Genomic DNA, 22,082 nt, shown 5'->3' on the forward strand with positions numbered 1-22,082 from the left:
TGTGATGTAACACACAGCTATGTATATATCTTGTAACTAATAACGAGTAATTATGAGTAGTTACTCTGTGTAGGAAGAGCCAACCTTGCCCGTAGAGAAACACTACGTAGCAGATGCTGGGCGTGGGGTGCGGTGGGACCTGAAGTGACCGCATAGGGGGATCAGAGAGCCCAGGGCCGGCAGTGGTGGTCACTGCTCACGAAGGAATGTCACTGGGGTAGGGTAAAGCCTTACGTAAAGCCTTAAACAAAGAGGGTGTATGTAAAACCCAGTATGGGACATCACGGGATCTGCTGCTTAGCTGCAGCAGGAAGCAAAACCCCTGAACCTTAAATCCCTTGGGAAGGGCTGTGTGGGAAAACCAGGTGGGCACATCCAGGGGCGCTGGCTCTGGGGCAGTGGAGCAGTGGGCACAGAGCAGCCCCAGCACTGTCCTGCAGGAGGGCACGGAGCAGTGGGTGGGAGCGCTGCAAGATGCAGAGCACCATGCAATGGCACAGGGCTGCAGAGCGTGGCTCAGCCCAGGGAGTTTATCACAATGGAGGTTTTTATGCAGTGTGTGGTTAAGAGATTAAAAGCAGCACGTAGGAACAAGCTGGTAGGTCACCTACATCTTTTCTGGTTCACTTTTCTGGATCAGTGTCTCTGGATCATCCCACCTTTTAAGCCCATCTTGGGATGGGCAGGAAACCTACCCTGCAAGCAGGCAGGAAGCGTCCTGGGAACCCTCTTTGAACTGAGGGAGAGGTGCGATGAAGCTGGACGTGGTCACAAGTGGTTGTGGGGAGAAGGATCCCCCCTGGGAGCACAGGGCCGTGCCTGTGTTGGGAGGATTTGAGACAGAGAGACCCAGGAGAACCCCACAGACACAGGGGAAGGGCTGCAGGAGTTGCATACATATCTTCAAGTGCAGATTTTCCTTTCTGGGCATCGTGGTCTGGTGGGTGGCAACACTGCCCACGGCAGCAATTGGAACTATATGACCTTTAAGGTCCCCTCTGACCTGAGCCATACTATGCTGCAGCCATCAGTTTGTCCTGCGGGGATGGATATCCATTCCTCATCCCTCTCCATCAAATACAAACATCTGAAAGGAAGGCGAGGGGGGCTGGGGGGCTGATGGCTGTCCTGCCCCAGGTGGGCAGAATGGAGCGGCAGACTGTGAGCAGGCAGAGCAGCAAGGCAAAGGGGTTTTTAATAATGAAGGTGTTGCTGGTAACATAGGTAAGGAAATGTGCTTGTTTACAAGTTTGAAGCTGACAGCATCCCTTTAAATAAGGAAATACATTTGTTGAGAGGAGAAAATTACCTGGAAAGCCCTGTACAACGGCGCAGTGTAGCAGCTAACACTACTCTGATTCAAGTGCTATTAATATTCTCCATGGAACGGCTTCTAAAAATTTCTCCCTTAGAAAAAGGAATTAAAAAAAAAAAAAACAGCAACCTGTGATTGTCTATTCTAGCAGTGCACTGTGACCATTTGTACAATAGAAAAGTGATGCTTTAAATAGTGACTTAAAAGCTACCGCTGTGTTCTTTATACAGCATGCAACATCGCCATGAGCTGGAGACGCAGTGGGGCTGCGGGGCCGCCCGGGTTTGTGCCCACGGTGCACCTCCCCAGTGCCGCGTCCCCGATGCGCTGTCCTTCCAGTAACACAAATATTAAATACACTCAGTCTGTAAATAGTTTAACAATCTTTGTCAGCAACAATATTTACTTTGGCAAAACCAGAATTGCAAAGCCGATGTGTCCGTCAAAGAGTCTGCAGCAAGTTCTTTGGTGGCAGCCAAGAAGTGAAGCGAAGGCTCCTTCTCGCTGGAGCCTGAGGAAGGATATTGCACAGAGACTCGCAGGAGAAATGCTGGTGACTTCAAACTGGAGGCATCACTGCGGGAGAGCATCCATCTCTGCTGGCTTCAGAAGAACGAGCTCCTCTAGGCTCAGTGATTCACAGCTGTTCTCCAGACAGCCTTGCTCTGAGCTGGGTGATGCCGGAGTAAACTCAGGAGAGAAGAGGATCGCTGCTGAGGATCAAGGAGGAAGAGAAGAAGGAAGCCTTCTGGATGGCAGAGAGCGGAGACAGCAAAAGCAGATGCTCACACAAAACCACAGCCCCACGAGGGCCCGCTCAGCCCTGCCCTATGTGCAGGAGGGAGGCTGCTCCTGACCGCCCTGCTGGATGGTGGAGGACCACCTCACGCTGTGGCTCTGCAGGAACAGCCCATCCAAAGCTGTGCTGTACTGTCCGTGTGACCTGCTCCTACCTTGGACCACAACACATTACACATCTCTTTATCTGTACCACACGAGCTGAGCCATGCCAGCTCCACTGGAATGCCACATCCCTTCAACACCTGCACCTGCGGCCTGAATGGCTGCCTCCAGCATCCACACCTCTCTGCTCCAAGGTCTCGGGCTGCAGCCTGACTCAGCTCAGACTGTAGCTGAGACAGCTCTTTGGCTTTCGGCCCCCCAGACAGTGAGAACATCCCAAGGCACCACCATGAACATGGTAGGCTCCATCTCTTGCTTGCTCATACAGTTGTGCAGGGACTGGGGCAGCACAGCTCTGGGGTTTTGGGGGTAGGAGGTGAGTCTGGCTGTACACAGGGGTGTACTTACTGCCCTGGCTGGGCAGAGCCCTCGTGCCTCCCTGCTCCTAGCCCTCCTGACCTGGGCAGGGCTGAGGGGAGCCCTGTGGGATGGCAGGAAGGAGCTGGGCAGCAACCTCTGTGTGCTTGCTTCCCTGTTGCTTGTCAAGTGAGCTCTCCTCACCACGTGGTTTTGTTGTGAGCTGCTCCAGTTCTCATGGGAGTGACTGTTAAAACTGAGGGGAGGAAGATAAAAAGAACAAAAATGAAGTTACAGACAACTGTCAATCTAAAGGAGTGTTGATAAAGGCACTTGGTATCCTTTGTGAAGATGTGCCAGTGGAAGAAAACCGAAGTACCAGAGCTGTTGTGCTGTCAGTTTGCAGTAACTGAAGATTCAAACAAGTTTATTCACTGGGAAAATGGCTCCAGTTTTCCCTGAATGTGGCGTGTTAGCCCTATGTGTTCTCCAGCATGACGGAAACACTGCGCTGGCTGCTGTGGGCTCGCAGTACTCTGCCTCCACTGCCCTCCTGTTCACCACTGCTGCAGGTGGAGGTCCATGCTGGTGTTTAAATTGAGATCAGTAACATCCAGGAAATCAATGTTGAAGATGCTGGGGCCTGCAGGAGTGAGTGAGCTGAAGCCAGTGGCAGAGCTGGGGGGGGTGAGGTCCAGCCACTCCATCGTTTCCCATGGAGATTCAGTGAAACTCATTTGTAAACCGGAGCCATCAGCAGGGGAAGGGGAGAGCTGCGTTTCCATGGGTGAGAGGGGAGTCTGTAAAATCTCCTGGGAGGTGAGCAGTTCATCTGCGGCTTTGCTGGAGAACCCCTCTATCATCCCTTCAAAGTGGGACTCCTCTCCTCCCATCTTCAGCAGGGTGATTTCACCGACTCTCCCCAGCGGGCTGTGGGCATTCAGCAGGACCTCGAGGTGAGCGTCACCACCGCCTGGACAGTGCTCGAATGGGAGCTGGGTGGAGGAGACCTGTTCGAATGGAGCAGATGACTTTGGGAGCGGAGTGCTGGAGTTCCCTGTAGACACTGTTATCTGAGGTACTTTCTGGAGGCAGGACCGATCTTCCTTGGCGTTGGCTGGCATTTCTGTTCAACAAACAAGAGGGAATTGAGGTGTTCTGGCAGGCCTTGTCACTGCTGGGCAGGAGGCACTGCTGAGGCCCCCAAGCAAGGACCCACACCCAACTCCATTCCTTTGGCATCACCCACCCATCCTCCCTGTGGGAAGCCCCTCCCGTTCCCACTTTCTGATCTCAGCTCCTCCAGTTTTGGAACCCGTCTCCAGGGCACAAGCACTGGCAGCTGTCCCCATGAGGATGGGCATGGGTTGGTCATGCATGAAAAAGGGCACAGGCAGCGATCTGCACAGGGAAGGGCACCGTGGTGCTCTGCGTGGGAGATGGCACTGGCAGCACTGGGAGAGAAGGGCAGCAGAGGCTCTGTGACAAACTGCCATCCTTTTTGAGCAGGGTCCCAAGCCCAGACTCCTGCAGTGAGCTTGGGCGTGTGTGGGTGCAGGCTCTGGAAGGCTTTCTCACCAGCACAGGCCCCATATGCTTTTGGAGTCGACCTCTGTGTGGGCTCCTGGTGTAGGGCAACAAATGAAAGCCATACCCAGCTTGGGAAGCTCCCAGAGGCACGCCAAGAGCTCAGGGCCCCGCAGATCTACACCTGATAGAGGGGAAGCCCTGGAGGGGTCAGAGAAGCAGTGCGTACCTCCGCTCTCAATCAGCACGTCCAGGAGTTCGTCCATCTGCTGACTTCGAGTCATCTGCTGCAGCAAACGGCAAAGAGGAGAGTAGAGGGCATTAGGAGGAGAGTCCCTCCAGCCACACACCAGGTAGGTGGCTCTGGACCCCACAAGAGATGCAGGGGTCTGGCAGTGGCATTCAGATGAGCACTGGGAGATCAAGGACAAGTGCAGCAGATCCAGACAGCACTGCAATAGGTTCCCTCTGCCCTACAGTCGAGCCGTGCTCAGCAGCTGCTGCAGACTGCCTCTCCCCAGAGCAATGAGGACACAGATTTTCTGGACCTGGCACCTAGCATGACACGTGCCTGCTCCCACTCCCCACACTGGGGACAATGAAACAGCATCCTTTTCTCCCTGACTGCAGACTGGAAGGACTGCCCACACATCTCGCAGCCAGCATAAGCCAGTTTTCATCTCTCAGTGGTATTGCTCCATGTTTCTAAAAGCACCATCATGACTGGCACTGAGGCTGCTGACAGGCTCTCACAGCTCCTCAGTAATGGGTTTGCAGGTGGTGGAGAAGGTCTTCCCCACAGGAGCAGCACTCCAGGATATGGCTAAGGGCAGCAAATGGTCTCGGGTGGGACTTCACCAATGGGCTACAGAGTGTAGGTGAGGTTTCCTGGAGAGTGGCTCAAGGAGTGTTTGTCACATAGCTGTGACACAGTGGTTTCAGAACTGGGATGAGCAGGAGGGCACTGCAGGGTCACCCCCTGAGTGTGCCCCTTGTACTCTATTAGTGGGAAAAGAGCTGGAAGAGCCCCTGCGGTGCTGTTCCTCCCTGCTGATGCTCTGTGTCTGTCTGGTTGTTCAGTGCAGCCCCACTACCTCTCTTGGAGTATTGTTTCATAGAGCTGCACCCCACTGCCCACTATACCACAGCTCAATCCCACTGCTTCTTGCACCTACAGCTCGTCTCTGCTCATCTCACTGACAGACTAACTGCCTGTGTCCTCTACATCACTGTCCTCATGACAGGCTGCATCCTACTTTGTCACCCTGCAGCCCTGTCACATTCACACAGCACACTGCTCTGTGTGCAAGCTGTGGGACTGTGGCTCAGGAGCCACCCTGTGTGAGTGCTGGGCATTTCACAGTGGGTGCCATGCTACCCGTGGTAGGATGTTGGGATGAAATGGGGCTGTGATCGGTGGCATATTATGCTACTTTTGTATATTGGTAGCATGTGCCCCTCTACAAGCTTTCACGCTTATCCTGAGGGCTGCATGAGGAATGGAGGCACTGAAGGGACCACACTGCTGTGCTAGTGGCCTGAGGGGAACAAGCCCCTGACTGCAGACCCCAGTGGCAAGTCCTGCTCTATTCACAAGAAAAGGCTTCCCATATGATTGGGAGAATTGCCCTCCTTCAGCCCAGTGGTCAAAATACACTGTTGTACTGTAAGCAGCTGCAATGGCTTAGCAAGATGCTGATGAGCCCTACTGCACTGTGGCAGGGTTCCCCCGGGAGTGTAGGGACCTCCCAGCCGCTGAGGGAGCTGTGCCGGTGGTTCTCCATTGTGAATTGAGCTGTGCCAGGACTCCATGGGGCAGAGGGAGCTGTGCCAGGGCTCTCTGGGGCAGAGGGAGCTGTGCCAGGTCTTCCCCAGGTGGAAGGAGCTGAGCCAGGACTCCATAGGGCAGAGGGAGCTGTGCCAGGCCTCCCCTAGCAGCACAGCAAGCTGAGCCAGAGCCTCCCCTGAGGGGAGTGGGAGATGAGCTAGGGCTCCTTTAGGGCAGAAGAAGCTGTGCCAAAGCTTCCCCAGGGCAGAAAGCTGTGCCAGGTCCCCTCACGGCAGGGGAAGCTGTGCCAGGACTCTTGCAGGGCACAGGGAACTTTGCCAGTGCTCACTTGAGGCAGAGGGAGCTGTGCCAAGGCTCCATGGGGCAGAGGATCTGTGTTTGACCCCCCAGGGCAACTGGATGTGGAGGCAGCAGGGCTCTCTAGGAAATGCCCTGTAAAGGACCCTGTGGTGCCATCAGCTTCCAACCCATTCTCCATCTCAGCTATTCTCTGCCCCTACAGACAGCCCATTGTGTTCCTGCGGCCCCCTGGGCGCCCATTAAGATGACATCACTTCCAACCTGACAGAAAAGAGCTCAAACAGTGACATCTGTGTGAATGCCCACAGACACGCGTGTGCTCACCACAGAGATGACAGCTGGGGTGCTCTCCACTTACCGATGCCGTGCGAAGGCAACTGCTGGCCTGGGGCGATGCGCTGCGCCCTTCTGCCTGTGAGCCAGGGGACACCGCCAGGAGATAGTGGCTGTTGGGGGACGGTGGCAGGCTGATGTGTTGAGGGCTCTTTGCAGCCCCGAGTGGAGAGTGCTGGGGGGAGCACTGCGGGCTCAGGAATGTCGAGGAGGTGATGGTACTTTGCCCCGCAGGCTCCAAGCAGTGGCTATTTACAATGTGAGACAGCTGTGGCACCCCACAGTTACTTAACTTATCCGAGCTGCTGGCTTGGCCTTTCAAGGCAGTTTGTTTGGATGCAAATGGGCAGCTGGACACTGCATTTTCTTGCTTGATGGGAACACCAAAGAAATGCTGGGAGGGCTGCTGTTTCTCCTCAAGGCCATTGCTTCTCTTTCGCTTCTGCAGTTGCATCCTTAGTTCTTCTACCTGCCTCTGCTCTTGTTGCAGCTTCCACGTCAATTCATTGATGACCTTCTGCTTCTCCACCAGCATTTTGTCCTTCTCTGTGTCAATCCCTTCCAGCTCCAGCTGGATGCTCCCTCCGTTCATGCTGCTCATCAGGCTTTCCTCAGCACTACCGTGAACTGGAGATGGCTGAAGACCAAACTGTGGAGAAGACATGGGCCCGTCGTTGAATGTGTCTGGCAGAGAGCCGCTCACAGAGAGGTCAGAGGAGGCTGGAGAGATGGGTGGAGTGGAACTGGTGCTGCCGAAGTGGTAGAAGCCGTTTGATAACATGCCAGTGGAAGACTGCGACTGGTAACTTGACAAGGTGCTTGTTGGAGTGACTGGAAAGGTGACAGTTGTGATCTCACTGAAATTTGGCACCGCATTGCTGCTGCACTCCTGGAAGGGCCGTAGCCGTTCCATCAGTGCTGTTTTGGTACCTGATACAGGCAGGCCTCTTATTCGGAGCTGCTGTCTCAGTTCTGACACCTAGAAGAAAATTCACCAACAATAATTCCCAATGCTTCCCCTTGAAGGTGAGTGCTTTAGAAACCTGACATCACAGGTTCCCTGCTCTGGCTCCCCAGGTGCTCAGTCACCATGCACAATCCTGATCACCATATATTTTGCAGGACGCTGAGCCTTCCCAATGGGAAAACCTTCCTTCTTCTGCTAGAAACTGACTTGACCAGTTCTTGACCACCCTCTCAGTGAAGAACTTTATTCTATGGCCAAACTCATGTTATTTCTACCTCACTGTATTTTCCCATCTAATAGTGATGGAGAAATACATTGTCCCAAGGTCTCTGCTCCTAAAAAGACTCAGTCTTCCTTATGGCTGAAGCTTTTTTAAAAAAACCCAATCATTGATCTGAATGATGCTCCCTTGTGCCCTTGCCTACATGAGAGGTTTAGATAATACTCAGTGTTCACAGCTGCAGTCTCTGGAGATACGTGCTTGTGCAGTGAGTGGACCTGGCCTGACCACTGCTGGCAGAGGAGCTGCAGCATCATGGTCTCAGCATGGGCTTTGCACTGACAGAAGAGAAGCTGAGTCACTGGGTAGGTGTGAAGGCCATGCTGACCTATTTTCTGTCTGTTCTGTTGGCAGTATCCAAGATATCCACCATAATACTACAGAAGCTGTGGGGTCATGAGCTGTCAGAACAGCAACACAGGTTGTCCTATAGTCCTGGACCTGATGTCCTGGCCTGCAGATGTCTCAAGATGTAGGGTTTGCTGATACATCCACTGGAGCAGTGCACACATGTGATGCCCACATAGGAACAAATCCCTGTTTTTAGTTATCACCACCCTGACCAATTCCTGTTCCACTGTGCTGTACACCTCAGTTTGCTCACAGTGTGGTGGTGCATGCTGATCTATAACACACAGTCAGCCCCTGTCAGCACAACCTGCAGCACTACATTGCACACACAAGGGTAGCAACAAACATGCGGTCTATAAAATTCTGCTCCCATGCTGACAAAGTGTTCACTTACTTTCAGATCATCCAGGTTAGATGGCAGAGGGCCTGGCTTGATAGATGAGACACAAGTCTGGCCTGAAAAGGTGGTTTTCACAGGAGAAAGAGGGGTGTTGCTGACAGAAGTTGATGAAGCATTTGAACTTTTGATCATTTGCTCATTTGATTGCCTGAAATAACAAAGGAGATATGGGGTAACATGGCTGCCCTCTGGGCTTTCTGTGCCCATTGCTATGATGTACTATCTCCCTGCTCCCCTGGGGCTCTTATCCCCTGTATGAGACCTAAAGGACTGCCAACTCCAAGGAAAACCAGTTTGGGCTGCAAGGAGATTGCTGGTAACCTACCAGCAGGTCACAGGTTCCCCAGATAGTGCACAAAGCCAGAACAGCTTTTTGGGAGGTTGCTATGTTTTCCTTACTATCTCCAACGCACTGGCACAAATGGAAAGGGAAGAGGAAATTTTGGAGGGAGGTAGTACTAAGCCCTGCTATTGGCACACTGTCACTCACTTTATCTGGCCTTGGTGCATCCCTGGGTAGTTGAAGTGCTGCTGCTGTTGCTGCTGTTGCTGCTGTTGTTGCTGTTGCTGCTGGCTGAGGATCTGCAGCTGCAGAAAGAGCTGCTGCTGCTGGAGGAGTCTTGCATATGCAGAGTCCATAGGTGGAGGGGACTTCTCTGCCTTCTGGTCTGGAGGGATGTACTGGTGATATTTCAGCTTCTTCACCTTGGGCTTAGTGTCCTTGGGTTTTTTGTGACGGTTCTTGCTATCACTGGATGATTTTGACTGTTGGTCCAAGAAGAAAAGGAATTAGCTGACAGAAGAGCTCCTGACACTCCTGTGGGAACTGGGAGGACTGGATAGAGCAAGGGCAGATCCTGCTGGTACCCTGACAGCCCAGCTCCATGAGCAGCTAATCATGCATGTGAGGGACTTCTGCAGGGCAACATCTAACCCCTCCTGTGCTGAAGAACACATGGGATGGGAAAAAGCCTTCCTTGCCTTGACAGTATTTCTGTACTGCCTTATATCTCCAACTCCCAGCTCCAGAGCATGTTTCCAATGCAGGACCTGAGCAGTCACCTCTAGCAAGTACCGAAGCTCTACCTTTTATAACCACAAAATGCGATCCATCTCTCCTCATTATTCCAGGCCTTTAAGACCAAGCCCTCAAACTTCCCAGTCACATGGGGTGCAGCACACGGCTACTTCAGGCCTGGCTGCAGCCCCCTGCCCTGCAGGTATTACTCCTCCCAGGGAGTGTGGATATGCAGATATTACCTTCACCACGGAGGGCACTGGGAGAGGTGGGCTGTCCTGCCCCACTGCTTGCTTGGGGCTGTTGCACTGGCCGCTCTGGCCTGAGGCAAGCTCCGCTGTGTTGCCCTCAATGCCACGGGGGTGATCCTGGAAGGGAAAGGTGCAATGTGAGAGGGGACGTGGGGCAGGTGCGGGCCCTTTGGACCCATTCCTCTGCCCAAAGTGCTCCCAGTTCCCCAGGCTACTTCAGGCCTGATGCAGTCCCTGCAATCTCCTATAGTTCACCTCAGGGCAACCCAGTCCCTCCAGCTCCCGTAGTCCTCCCAGCCTAGAGCACATTCTTCAGCTCATCCCAGTGCCCCTTAACCCAGCATTCTCATTTCCCCCAGTCCATCCCAGTTCCCTCAAGCCCAGCCTCAGTGTTGCCACCTCCCTGCCCTCCCAGTCACATTCAGTGCCCCAATCCATCCCTGCAGCCTCCCCCATTCCCCCAGGCCAGCCGTGCCCTCGGACTGGGGAGCCGTGTCCCTGCCCACCAGAGCGGGGAAGTGCGGCTTTCCAGTGGCGCCACCCACCTGGGCCGGCCCTGAGGGGGCCGAGGGCGGCAGCTCGGAGGATTTGGTGCCTGCCGACGACTCTGTGGAGCCCTGGGAGTCCTCGCTCCTGGCCTGCTCCGGGGACAGGCCGTCATTGCTGCTGTCCTCCTCAAAGGCAAACGCATCAGATGGCTTGGAGAAGTTCACCTGTGTGCCTGCTAGGCGAAGAGAGATGGACGTCAGGGATTTGCCCGGCTGCCCCGCCGGCAGCAGCAGCAATGGCCGCCCGCCTCCTGCTCCCGGCTACCTGTGTGGGCACAACAGTGTGTGCATCTGCTGGCGGGAGGGATGGGGGGAGCGGAAGGCAGCACGAGGAGAGCTCGGATCACACAGCACTGTCTGCACCCTGCGGTCTGGGCCCAGAGGGCTGTTTCTGTTTCCCATGCATGACAATCTTTTTAAGATCTGGGTGCAGGCCAAGGGCATGGTGCTTGAGGTGTTCAAATGCCTCATCCCACCTCAAACTGAGGACAAGGCTGCAGTATGACAAGGAAAGGAGCCCGCAGGCCATGGCCACATGGCTGAATGAACGAAGCTGGTAGATAACACATTTCTTAGGAGGAGCTTGGCCTGGCAGAGCAGGAGGCGTTCTCAGAGACTGCAAGCCTGCTGGGCTGCACAGGAACAGCTTGGCTACCCTATCCTGCCATTGGGCTGCAATGGGGAGAGGGGCAGTAGGGTCTCTCTTCTTGACCAGCCAAGCATCTTTATTACACTTTTGGAACTCTGTCCTCAGCAGAAGAACTGAGGCTGAAATCCACCTGGAGGGTGACACAGCCTTTCCTGGCAAAAGAGTCAACACAAGTGCACTTGGCTGCAGCTGGACAGAGGCTTCCAGGTCTGGTGTGTCTGTCCACAAGCTTCACCCACATGAAATGCTTTGAATCACCACCATTAATTCTCAACTGCCACAAAGCCTGCCCCAGACATTGCTTCTCCCCTCTGCAAAGCTCCCAGCATGCTATCTCCTAGTCAGATGGGCAAGAGCTCTTGACCCCAGGCTTTTACTGATAAATGAAGTGCTGAAAAAGAAAAGATGTCATGTGAGACTTGGGAGGGCTGCAGGTGGGGGTAGAGGAAGGAGCAGCGTGGCCATGCTCATAATCTCCTCGTGCTCACATCTGGCATTCGTCAGGCAGCTTGGCACACTGATAGCAAAGTGACAAATGGGGAAATAGGAAGGGCCTGGGGACAAACCTCCACCTGTCTGTGCTGCTCGTCTAGCAGTGTGCACCTCCTCACTGACACACACCCTCCTGCTCTGACCCCTGCCCCTATCTGAAAGATAAAGGTTATCTCTGCTTGCCCCAGCTTGTGGTGCCAGGGTGGGTGAGGGAGCAGGAAGCCCTGGCTGCCCGCCCCAGGAAAGCTCCTTGAGCCACCAGCAGCGGCTGGACCCCTGTGGAGGGTGTGCTGCCTGCCATGGGCTCCTGTTGGGAAGAGATCCTGGACAGACAGCACTTGCTGGCATCCTGTGACAACATGGCTCTGTGTTCTATTTGCCTGTCCTCATCCTGAGCACTGTGCATTTCACCAGCACCATCCTCCTCACCAGGGACCATGGTGCTGAAGGGGAGCTGCTTTGTCTACTTGGACAACCCAAGAGCATCCTTGCCATGGCAGTTCTGGGGCAGACAAGCACAGGGATATGAGATCAGTAGTGTGCTGGGGAGGGCCTCTCTCCTCCCTGCTCTATATGGCCTGGTATTCTTCCTTGTGTCTGGAGATAGGGCCTATCCCCTCTCCTCTACAGCTGCCATCAGACACAGTACCCAACCTTTACCTTCCCTGAGGAAATGCAAGGCAGTGCAGTCTGTTCCCCAGACTGGGTGGAAGCTGCTTCCCATGTCTACAGACAACTGTGGGCATCCTTTCGTGGGAATAATCAGTCCAAGCAAAAGGGACTTGGGGATCCGCAAGACTTCCACTGGGCTGGCATTCCATAGGCATGCAAGGAGAAAAAGTACCAAAGCACAGAGCCCAAAGGACCTTCAGGACACAGCAGCAGCCTGGAGCATGACAGGAATGTGCTGCATCCTGCTGTTTGATACCGGGGGCCTGCATGGAGCAGGGAGTGCTGCCCTTATCTGTTGCTCTCGCTCAGCCTGAGGCTGGCCATGTTGTTTCATGATCCCATGTCTCTGCTGTAATCTCAGGCAGAATGGTGTTTGCTTGGGGCTGTTTCTAATGCACTGGGTATTGTCCTCTCAAACATATTGGACAAAGTGATGACAAGGACCTGGTAAAAAAAGGTTCTTATATCACTGCTCAGCTATGTAGGGCACTGGCGGCCTCCTGTCACTGGGACTTTAGGGCTTTCTGTTGGGGTCTGGCACATTCTGCTCACCCTGCCGGAGGTGATTAGAGGAACACGTCAGCTGAACTTTCCGCTGTATAAACAGTTGAGATTCCAAGGTTAAAGGCAAATGATTTTAAACCCTGTCATCTTTCTGGTATTGGAAAAACAAAAGGCTTAACGTTCAGAAGTGCCAGTGCTCATCTCTGCTCCTTGTTCAACCTTCAGCCCTGTATGGGAACTGTTGAATCACAGCCTGAACCTCTGATTGACCACCTGAGGTGAGCGCTGAGTCAGCCACAGGGGCACAGGTGAATGCAATTTCACCCAAATGACCGGAAGCCAGGAGCCAGGCTGCACCCCTCCTGGACCCCATTTAAGGGCTGACTCCCAAGGAAGAAGGTTCTCTATCTGGAGATCATTCCTTTTGGAGTCCTTCTGTGAGCCCAGGATATGGGTAAGCTCTTTATTTCATTACTCCTTTGTAAACACAATAATCTCTCTGGTCCAATACCTGTATACCTGCCATACAAGCCCCAAGACACAAGCACAGCAAACTGCCTCCAACTTTCAAAATCTGTTTGAGGATCCTTCAGCTTAAGGCTTCTTTTACAGAAACCTGAGAGCCCTGGTGCAGCTTCAGCTTCACTCCTGATGGCTCCTAAATGGATTCATGCCTGACCTTAGATGCTGTGTGTTTCACCTAAAGCAGGATAAAACTGGCCTCCAGGACATGTCTTTCCTGAGTATGTGATTGATAGAAGATGATTATGAGAGAGAATTTTCAAAATTGAGCAAATCATTTAAAGCCGGACTTTTGTTTTTAACAACTTTGTCCTGTAAATCTCTGCTTACCACAAGCTGCAGACAAGGCAGATGGAGAGAAACATTCAAAATCTTCAAGCACGCTTTGCCTGGCTTCCAAGCCTCAGCTCCAGTGAATCATGCTCAAACTGCCTTGATTGTTTATAAGAGGAGGGATTTTTTTTAATGGTTTTGTATTTTCACTCTTCTCTCTTCGATAAGTGGCTGAGGAGATTTTGCTTGAACTCTCCTTAAAAATTCCTCTTCAGACAGAGTCCTGGAACATTTCACCTTCAAAGGCAAGAGCTGTGAAATGCTGCAAATGGCTGAAGAACCAGACTGCAGAAAGCGCTGTGCATACCCCACGTGCGCTTTGCAGTGGGGAAACGAAGAGCAGGAACGACTGGAGGACAGGGAAGAGGTCTGTCTAAGCCTGCAGTATTTCATGCTGTATCTGCTGTTTTCTGAGATAAAACCAAAGTCAAAGTACTTCCTGCATCAGTTCCCATTTTCTGCATCACTCCTGTAGTTCAAAGACCCCTCCTGTCCCAGAGCTCTGCCATTGTCCCTGTCTTGCTCTCAGCCCAGAATAGACACTTGTCATGGGATTATGCCAATGGAAATAATCCCATGAATTTAGGAATGAGGAGCAACAGAACAAGGAGTTCCTGGAGGCAGAACAGCTCTCAGTGTTCCACTTGAGGCCTGAGGTCCAGTTTGGACACAGAGATGAGCCCAGACATCAGACATACGGGCTGCTGGGCTGGCACTGAATGACCTTGCAGGCTTTCTTGCTCCTTTCTCTGCTTTCTGATCTCCCTGTTTTGGCACTGATGAACTCTGAGTCACCAGTCTCCTTTGTTTCAGCCTGTGCACTGGCCTTCCTGCAGCAGCATGGGGGAAATAACTGCATGGGATCCTGCCTCCCCCCTCCAGCTGGGATGTGGATGGTGTTAGAACACTAAGTTTAGGCATAAACCAAGCACTGGGAAACAGTAGAATACTCTCCTTTGGGATGCAGTCAGCTCCTTGTATTCCCCAGTGGACTGGCACCCTTTTCCTTCTACTCTGTTGGACCTTGCATTCCACTAACAAATATTGAAAAACAAAGCAGCAGCCTCCCTGGACCAGGGCTGTATCACCTCTTGGGATGTAAGAGTTTGGCAGGGCACAAGCAGGAGCAGGCTGGCCTGTTATCTGCATATGTGAACCCAAGCCTTCTCCCGTGTAAGGGAGGAAGGAATGTCCTCTCTCCAGCAGTATCGCTTATGTGCTCAAAGTCTTGGATGGGGGCAGGAGGGGAAGCAAGGATGTATTCTCCCTGAGAAGACATGGCTGAAACATGATTTGTGTTTCCATCACAGATACTCGAAGATGAAAACCCTCTTTTCATGGACCCAAGTAAGGCTGTGCCAGACTGGACTGTTTACTGTGAAAATAAGGAAATTTAAATAATGTGCAGCTGCTACTCCTAACTCCAGGCAGACACTGATGTACATCCTTGTAACCTCTCCAGCCCCTGCCCCGTGCCATGCACACGACACAAAATGCACGTTCACTTCCACTACCTTTTATGGCCTCTTTCACAGCTGAGTCGACAGGAATAATATTCTTCTCCACCAGCTCCAAAGGACCCGGCCTGAGAGCAATCTTTTCATTGAGATCATCTGCCAGTCGGGCTCTTTTCAGCTTCATTTGAGTGGACTGAATGGACCCCTCTGCAGCTGAGTCTAAAAGGCCAAATGGAAGGCATCAGTTCAGGACCAGGGCCATCTGTAAGCACACTGCTTGCTGAGAGCATGCTTCCCCTCAGCACAGCCTTTCTGGGCTGCAGCCAAGGCATGAGCAGAGCTCAGTGTCCAGAAGGAGCTGCTCTGAGGCTGGAGGTAAGATAGGGCTTTGGGACATGGGTCCTCCCCTGAGCCTGAGGTCAAACTTCTCTATGCCCAATTAAAAGCCTTTGTTTTCTAACCTAGGCTTGCAAACCCAGCCTGCAGCTGAGGCATCCTCCCCAAGGCCCAGGAATGATCTGCAATGGAAACTTCATTAAGCTGTGACTGACTTGAGAGGCTAAGTGGACTCTGACTCCTGCCTGCCAGGAGCCCAGTGGCTCTTATGGTCTAATGCAGATCTGTACTTCTGGGGAACAGCTGGAGAAAAGAACCATTAACAGTGTTTGACAATTGGAGTAAATGCCTTGCACTAGAAGATAAAAAGCTGAGGCTTCAGGAGTGGAACGTTTAAAGGCAGTGTGAGGACACTGTTCCAGGCCTCCAGGGGAAAAACAAGCTGGTAGAGAGGAGCATAATAAAGGCAGCTAGATGTGGAAACTACTGCCAGACCAAACCCAGCTGAGAAGCTCCCACTTACTGAGAGGTGACAGAGCAGTGACCAATTACAACAACAAATGGTAATTTCCCAAATAAAGATGCTCTGTCTCCTCTCATTGTATCAGCTTGGTTATAGGGGGAGCAAGATCCTAAACTAGACTGCATCTATACCCTAGGGGGCCTAAACTAAGAAGGGCTGCACCTAGGCTGTACTGCCTTCAAGGGTGGATGCTGTTATGGAAGAGATACTGTGCTCAACACAAGCTTGATACCAGGAAATAATGCTCTGTAGGAGGTCAGGAGAGCTGATGTTAGGTCATTTTTGGCCTCAGACTAGATTGTGTGGAACCCAGATGAGCTCCCTAAGGTGAGCAGTAACAGAAGGTGTGTCTGCAAGACATTCAGATGATGGCACATTGCCCAGCTGCTCCATTTCAATCATCTCTGTGTCCTGTTAGGAACCAGCTGGGCAGATATGTCCATGATACTCCAGGGCACACCCCCATGCATCAGTAAAGGCCCCAGCCCTGAAGTGTGTGTGGGGCAGCACAGCCAGGTGCTCTGTGCACAGCTAGGCAGGCTCTGCACCACCCATGTCTGGCCAGCCCTGTCAATGCTCAGTGATGGCAGCCACCTCCACATCTCTTCTACTGCCCCCAGCCCCAATTCCAGTCTGTACTTGCTTCAGTTGTTTAACCTAAGGGAAAGACACTTCCACCTGCTAAATGGGTAATGATGCTGACTCATTTTAGGCATGGAGAGACATAGGTAAAGGATGGCAGTGGCATGAATCTATCAGACTCCTGGCTTAGACCTCCAGCATGCCAGAGGAAAAAGAAATAGGGACTTTATCCATAGAGTGAGCAGGGGCCAGCATTTACAGTTGCCGAAGAGTAATCTGCCTTTCCCTGGGGACTGACAGGGTTCGAGGAGGGAGACTGCACATCCTCCCTGTCTCAAAGGAGCTCCTTATCTCTGGAGATAACGGGGGACACCACAGAGATCTGCTGCCTGTGATGGGATGCAGCAGAGCACTGCCAGCTCCCTGGCTGCAATGAGACATCAGGCTGGGGAAGGGGAAGATGCACAGACTTACAGCAGAGCTCGACCTTTTCATATAGCAATGCACGGGGTCATCATTTTCATTCGATTTCATTTCATTAAGCATCACCATAAGAATTATGGCAAAACATAAAAAAAAAAAAAAAGACATCCAGCTTTGGGAAGATACGAGAACCACCTGCTACAAGGCTTTCACTGCAAGTGCCCAAGGTCTGCACTTCATGAGGGTCAGAATCACAGAATCATACAATGGCTGAGTTTGAAAAGGACCGCAACGATCATCCAGTTTCAGCCCCCCTGCTATGTTCAGGGTCACCAACCACCAGACCAGGCTGCCCAGAGCCACATCCAGCCTGGCCTTGAATGCCTCCAGGGATGGGGCATCCACAGCCTCCTTGGGCAACCTGCTCCAGAAGTGCAGGACCTCGGCACCTCTACCAGAGTTCTCCTTCATAGTTGTTTTCTACCCTACTGTCTTCTAGACCATCTCGTGTTGGTCCCTGCCAGAGATGGAACAAAGGTTAGAATGTGCTGAGTCTGCTCCTGTCAGGGGAGAAGTGTATCTTCCACCCAAAGACTGGATCTGGACTGGCTACAATGTGTCCCCTTTGACAGTGGCTCTCATGAGCAGCTGGGGCAAAGTAAACAGTGATGAGAGTCCTGAAAGGAACCCGGGTGGGGCAGGAGAAATAAGAAGTATGTGGGAGGATCTCAGGCAGTCTTACCTTGTAAAATGTGCATATTGACCAGGTCTGATCGCTCAGGCCTGCTTCTGATCTTGTGCTTGAGATAATCTTCAGTCTGCAGAACACAAATGCAGAGAGTATTACCTGACTAGAGCATCAATAATGTAGAGAGCAGGCGCCCCTGTGCTATCCCATGTTTTTTTGGATTCATTACAGTCTATGTTGAGTGAGCTCCCAAGTGGCATTTTTTTTCACCTGGACACTGGCTGATTCTTGAACAGAAGTTCTTCAGAAAGGGAACAACATGCATGGAGCTGCTGAATGTTCACTATCCTCACAACTAGGCTGTGCCCTTGCCAATTATCCCTGGGCTTTTGATCCCTCAAATCTTATGAGAGCTCATGGGAAGGATGAGACCTGTCTACTGGGAGGGGTACATCTCCTGACTTAGCATCCCACATCATCTTTGAGAGCTGCACTACAGCAGTGCCATGGTGTAGTATTAGCAATGGCTTCTGTGGGAAGCCTGGCACTCTGCGATGACATACAAGGCTGAGCAGGTCATGAGGATACCCAAACACTCACCCCAGGTCAGCCACAAGACTTAGCCTTCCTGCAGCTACATACTCTGCAGTTCCTCACCCCATCTACCCCATCTGTAGTGTGGGTTTGGGAAAATCCACTTTGCAGATCACTGCAGCTGAGCTTGTGATGAGCTTGTACCCGATTCCTCATGGCTTTAGGAACAGAAAGACACAGAGGTGCAAAAACACCTCCCTCTGGGCCAAGGAAGTCAGTATTGGTGGCAGTTGACCTCAAGTTTACAGATGCGAGCTTACCACCTGGTGAAGAGCTAAAGAATAACTTAGATGAATTATCAGCTGTTTGCTAAATTGAGGTGCTATATAAAAAATATACACTTTTTTAAAAGGTTAAACTCTTCCGGATAAATATAAAATAACACAAGCAGCTAGAGAAAATTAGAAAACCTGCAGTAAAAAATATACAGGATCATGAGAAAATGAGCATTTCTGTAGCCAGGAGAACACAATGGAAAAGGCTGCCTGTGTTCCATAAACAGGAAAAATAACTGGACTTTGCTGAGATGGCTACAGGATATAAGGCCTTCTTCTCTAAAAGGAGAAATGGCTGTTTATCAATCACAGGCCATAGCCAAAAACCTTCCGCAACGAGAGAGTAGAAACTGCAGTTGTCAGTTTGGAGAACAGGTTGGAGAATGCTCAAAGTTAAATGCTCCCAAATAGTTTGAGGTACACAAGGCTGGAGTAATAGCAGCTATCTCTGGTTCTCCAGGAAGCTGGGCCAGGGAGAGCATAATTTACTGCCTTGAAAGAGATGGAGAGAAGAAACCTGGAAATTATGACTCCAATCAGAGAGATATTGGAACAAGCAATCAATCTGTATAAAGGGATTGTGAAGATAGCAAGGAGGTGAGTAATGGCCAGGATGGATTCTTCAAGAACAAATGACACCACAGCAACTAGTTTCCTTTTATGGAGGGATGACAGATTTCTGTTACAGGAATAAACAAAGTATGTCACGTAGTTTGACTCTAAGCATGTTTTGACATTATCTCACAGGGTTTTCTCATATTCAAACCAGAGAAATTTGATCTGGATAAGACGCATAAGAAAGGAGCATAACTGTGGGTCACCAAAGGAATTAGGAATGGTTCACCGTGAAAACACAAGAATATATCAAATCATGTTCTGCAGCAATTCTTCCTACTATTCAATATTTTCATTAATGCCTTGGATGATAGAAGACATACTCCTTAGCTCTGATTCATTCAAGACTAACAGATTGCAATGGAAAATGATTTGGAGTAATTGAAGAAATAATCTGAAATACATTGGATACAGTTCAAGAAGGACAATTGGAAATGACTGCAGGCAGGTCACAGTTAGCCACAGCTGAGGCAGCTGCATGAGCACTGGAAGAAATGAAGATTAATCCACCAGAGACGTTTCTGCAGTGCTCGGTGGACAGTGACCTTAGATAGAAATTGGACTGGCAGGCAGCTTGCTGGGGAATACCACCAGGAACGTCAAATGGACACAAGAAATAGCAAGGCTCTGCTCTGGGCCCTGCATCTGAAAGAACCCACTGGAAGGGCCTGGAGGGCAGCAACAGAAATCATAAATGAGTCAGAAACGGGATCAGTGAGGAGAGGCTGAAAGGAAAGGGGACTGATCAGCTCAGAGATGCAGCTGCTGTAGGGAAATGGGGTGCAAAATAATTTTAAAACATGCTGCACAAAAAGAAATAAATGGTTCTGCTTGTCCGTGCTTGTAGAAGGATAAGTAATGGGCTTAAGCTGCAACTGAAAAGCTTGGGTTGGGAATCAGGGAAAACTTGGTAACAGCACAGGTTAGAGTGCAATGAAGTGGGTTGCTGGGGGGGTGGATGGGATGGCTGTTGGCTGCTGCACATCTGTCAGGAATGACCTATCTGGGGCTGTGCTGCTGCGGGGCAGAGGCTGGGTGTAAGCTGAGCCAGACGGCCTCTGTCCTCCAGCTCAGCAATCTACTATAGGACATCGACTTCAAAGTCTGCTGTGCTGGCCTGATGCCAGCCTCGTCCATAGCCAGTGACATGTTTAAACAAATAATAGACATTTTATTTACTGAAGCCTTTGCAATTTCTGCCCCTTCCCCCATAATTTTTCCCCAGCTTATTTTCACCAACACAATCCCTTGCTTGGACCACCTGCAGGTCTGCCTGTTCTCTGTGCCAGCTTAAGAGCTGGATGATGCCTGCATTTGGGTGCAGTTACACTCACCCAACTCACTTCTTGCTGATGGCTGTCAGATCAGGGCCTCACTTGAGCTAAATCTGAATTACTGTCCTACAGATGTGCCATCATCACGTTGACTCCTGCACTGTCACCATGCTAGTCTGACTTTCTGCTGTGATTACAGTTCCATTTGACCTTTGCTGTTTATGAGCTGTATTTGTGTCACTGGGGTGCAAGCAGTGGAGAAAGACCTCAGATGTGTTTTTTCTTCTTAGCCTCAGTTGAATCAGAAGAGCTTTCAAAACACATGAAAGCCATTATTGATATCTGCTTTCTGTTTGCAGAACATCAGTTTGGAGGAGTATCAGCTAAACAACAAATGCTATTGAATAATTATCTGGAAACAGCTGCTGCTCCTTTCCTGTCAGGGCTATAAGCAGGGCATCCTTGCAAAGGAATATATTTTTGCTATAGGCTGTGCTCATTAGTGTGTTCATTAGCATGCTCTAAAAATGCATGCAGTTTGGGATAGACTAGACCATCCTTCCCTTTCCCCCAGGCAAACAGCCAGTGAAAGCCTTTGAAGAGCAAGACAAAGAGACACAAATGTATACGAAACTGTAAAATATATGACACTTCAGGGATACTTTGGATTGCTTGAAATTTCATAAGCATGCTAATTTTTCAGAGTCAGATTGTGTTTCTTATGCTAGCCATTTATTACTGCTGGAGTCTCAGGGCAAGTGATTTGGAGTGTGTTTAAGTTCAGGAGAGCACTTCTCCATATTTCACAGCCATACTTTCTTGCAAAGGCCCTTTTCCATGTGACTGTAGGCACATTTTGCAGACTAACAGAAGAAGCTCTTGTGCTCAATAGAAACCTGTGTGACTGTTCCCATTGCCATGCTGTGTATGGACAACCCTCCAGCTTGGTCAGGACTGTATGCTTGGGCACTATAGAAAGTTTGGTTTGGAAGACTGTTGTGATTTTCCAAAATATGATCACATCACAGAGTTTCAATGTGTTCTGGAAATGGCGGCTTATCTTGTCTCTACTTTCAGCAATATTTTGGGAAGCCTGAGTGCAGATAGGTAATGGGGTCAGTGGGAGCCTGGCTCACTTAGCCCCTGGGATATTGCAGTGGACCAGCAGTGCTACTGAGCACAAAGCCCAGCTCCTCTCTGATGGCAAGTATGAGTCTTCTGGAGACTTGCTCCAGGTGACATCTGCATTCCTCCTGCACACTTGCTAAATACTTAGCCTCTCATCTGTCCTGTTTGATGCTGACTGTTCTTTATGCTCTGACTTGTGTGGGAACAGAGAGCAGCCAGCACAGCATGAAGCGGGCCTCGGGCATGGCCCTGCAAGGACAACAGAGGCTTGAGGTAGTTGGAGGTTTACTGGAAGGTTGAACCCTGCTTTAGACTCTTACAAAACCCAGGGATTGTTTTAAAACCCCCAAGCTCAGGGGACAGGTGTCCCCTCTGTAATTTTAAACCTCCTGCCTGCAGAATCATGCTCCTGAACACATGAACCCTGGCTTGGCCCCAGCATGTCTGAAGCAAGGGAGATGCCCTGACCCTCGTCTGTGGCCACAGGGCCTTGGTGAAGGAAGCCAGATAAGGGCAGGGTGGTGGAAGGTGCTTTCAAACTCCACAACTCATGCAAAGCGAGCCCATGTGTTCACTCACTGGGATGGCTGTAGGAATTACCTTGGCTCGCTCCAGACTTTTTCGTTGTTCATGGAATGCGGATGGGCTTTTCAGTGCTGCAACAGGAAAGAGAGAG

The 22,082-nt window shown here is 51.1% G+C and overlaps 1 protein-coding gene across 45 annotated transcripts in view; it reads right to left on the minus strand.

The window, feature by feature from the left end:
* Positions 1-1,176: 1,176 nt before the first annotated feature.
* The window catches only part of MYOCD (myocardin), a 221,325-nt gene continuing 200,419 nt past the window's right edge, over positions 1,177-22,082 (minus strand). For 8 of the 45 annotated variants that reach the window (XM_040649532.2, XM_040649542.2, XM_040649536.2 and 5 more), the window contains 10 exons: positions 22,007-22,062; positions 17,575-17,650; positions 15,026-15,187; positions 10,337-10,515; positions 9,783-9,908; positions 9,013-9,287; positions 8,517-8,670; positions 6,550-7,503; positions 4,332-4,389; positions 1,177-3,701 (listed from right to left, as the gene is read on the minus strand). In XM_040649532.2, coding sequence (XP_040505466.1) covers positions 3,133-3,701; positions 4,332-4,389; positions 6,550-7,503; positions 8,517-8,670; positions 9,013-9,287; positions 9,783-9,908; positions 10,337-10,515; positions 15,026-15,187; positions 17,575-17,650; positions 22,007-22,062 — 2,609 coding nt within the window. In that variant the 3' untranslated portion in view covers positions 1,177-3,132. Of the gene's footprint in view, positions 3,702-4,331; positions 4,390-6,549; positions 7,504-8,516; positions 8,671-9,012; positions 9,288-9,782; positions 9,909-10,336; positions 10,516-15,025; positions 15,188-17,574; positions 17,651-21,985; positions 22,063-22,082 lie in introns of all 45 variants that reach the window. The other 37 variants (XM_040649528.2, XM_046902057.1, XM_040649529.2 and 34 more) reach the window with 15 other exon arrangements.

This window comes from Gallus gallus, chromosome 18 (genome assembly GCF_016699485.2).
Source record: "Gallus gallus isolate bGalGal1 chromosome 18, bGalGal1.mat.broiler.GRCg7b, whole genome shotgun sequence".
NCBI classification, from domain to species: Eukaryota; Metazoa; Chordata; class Aves; order Galliformes; family Phasianidae; genus Gallus; species Gallus gallus.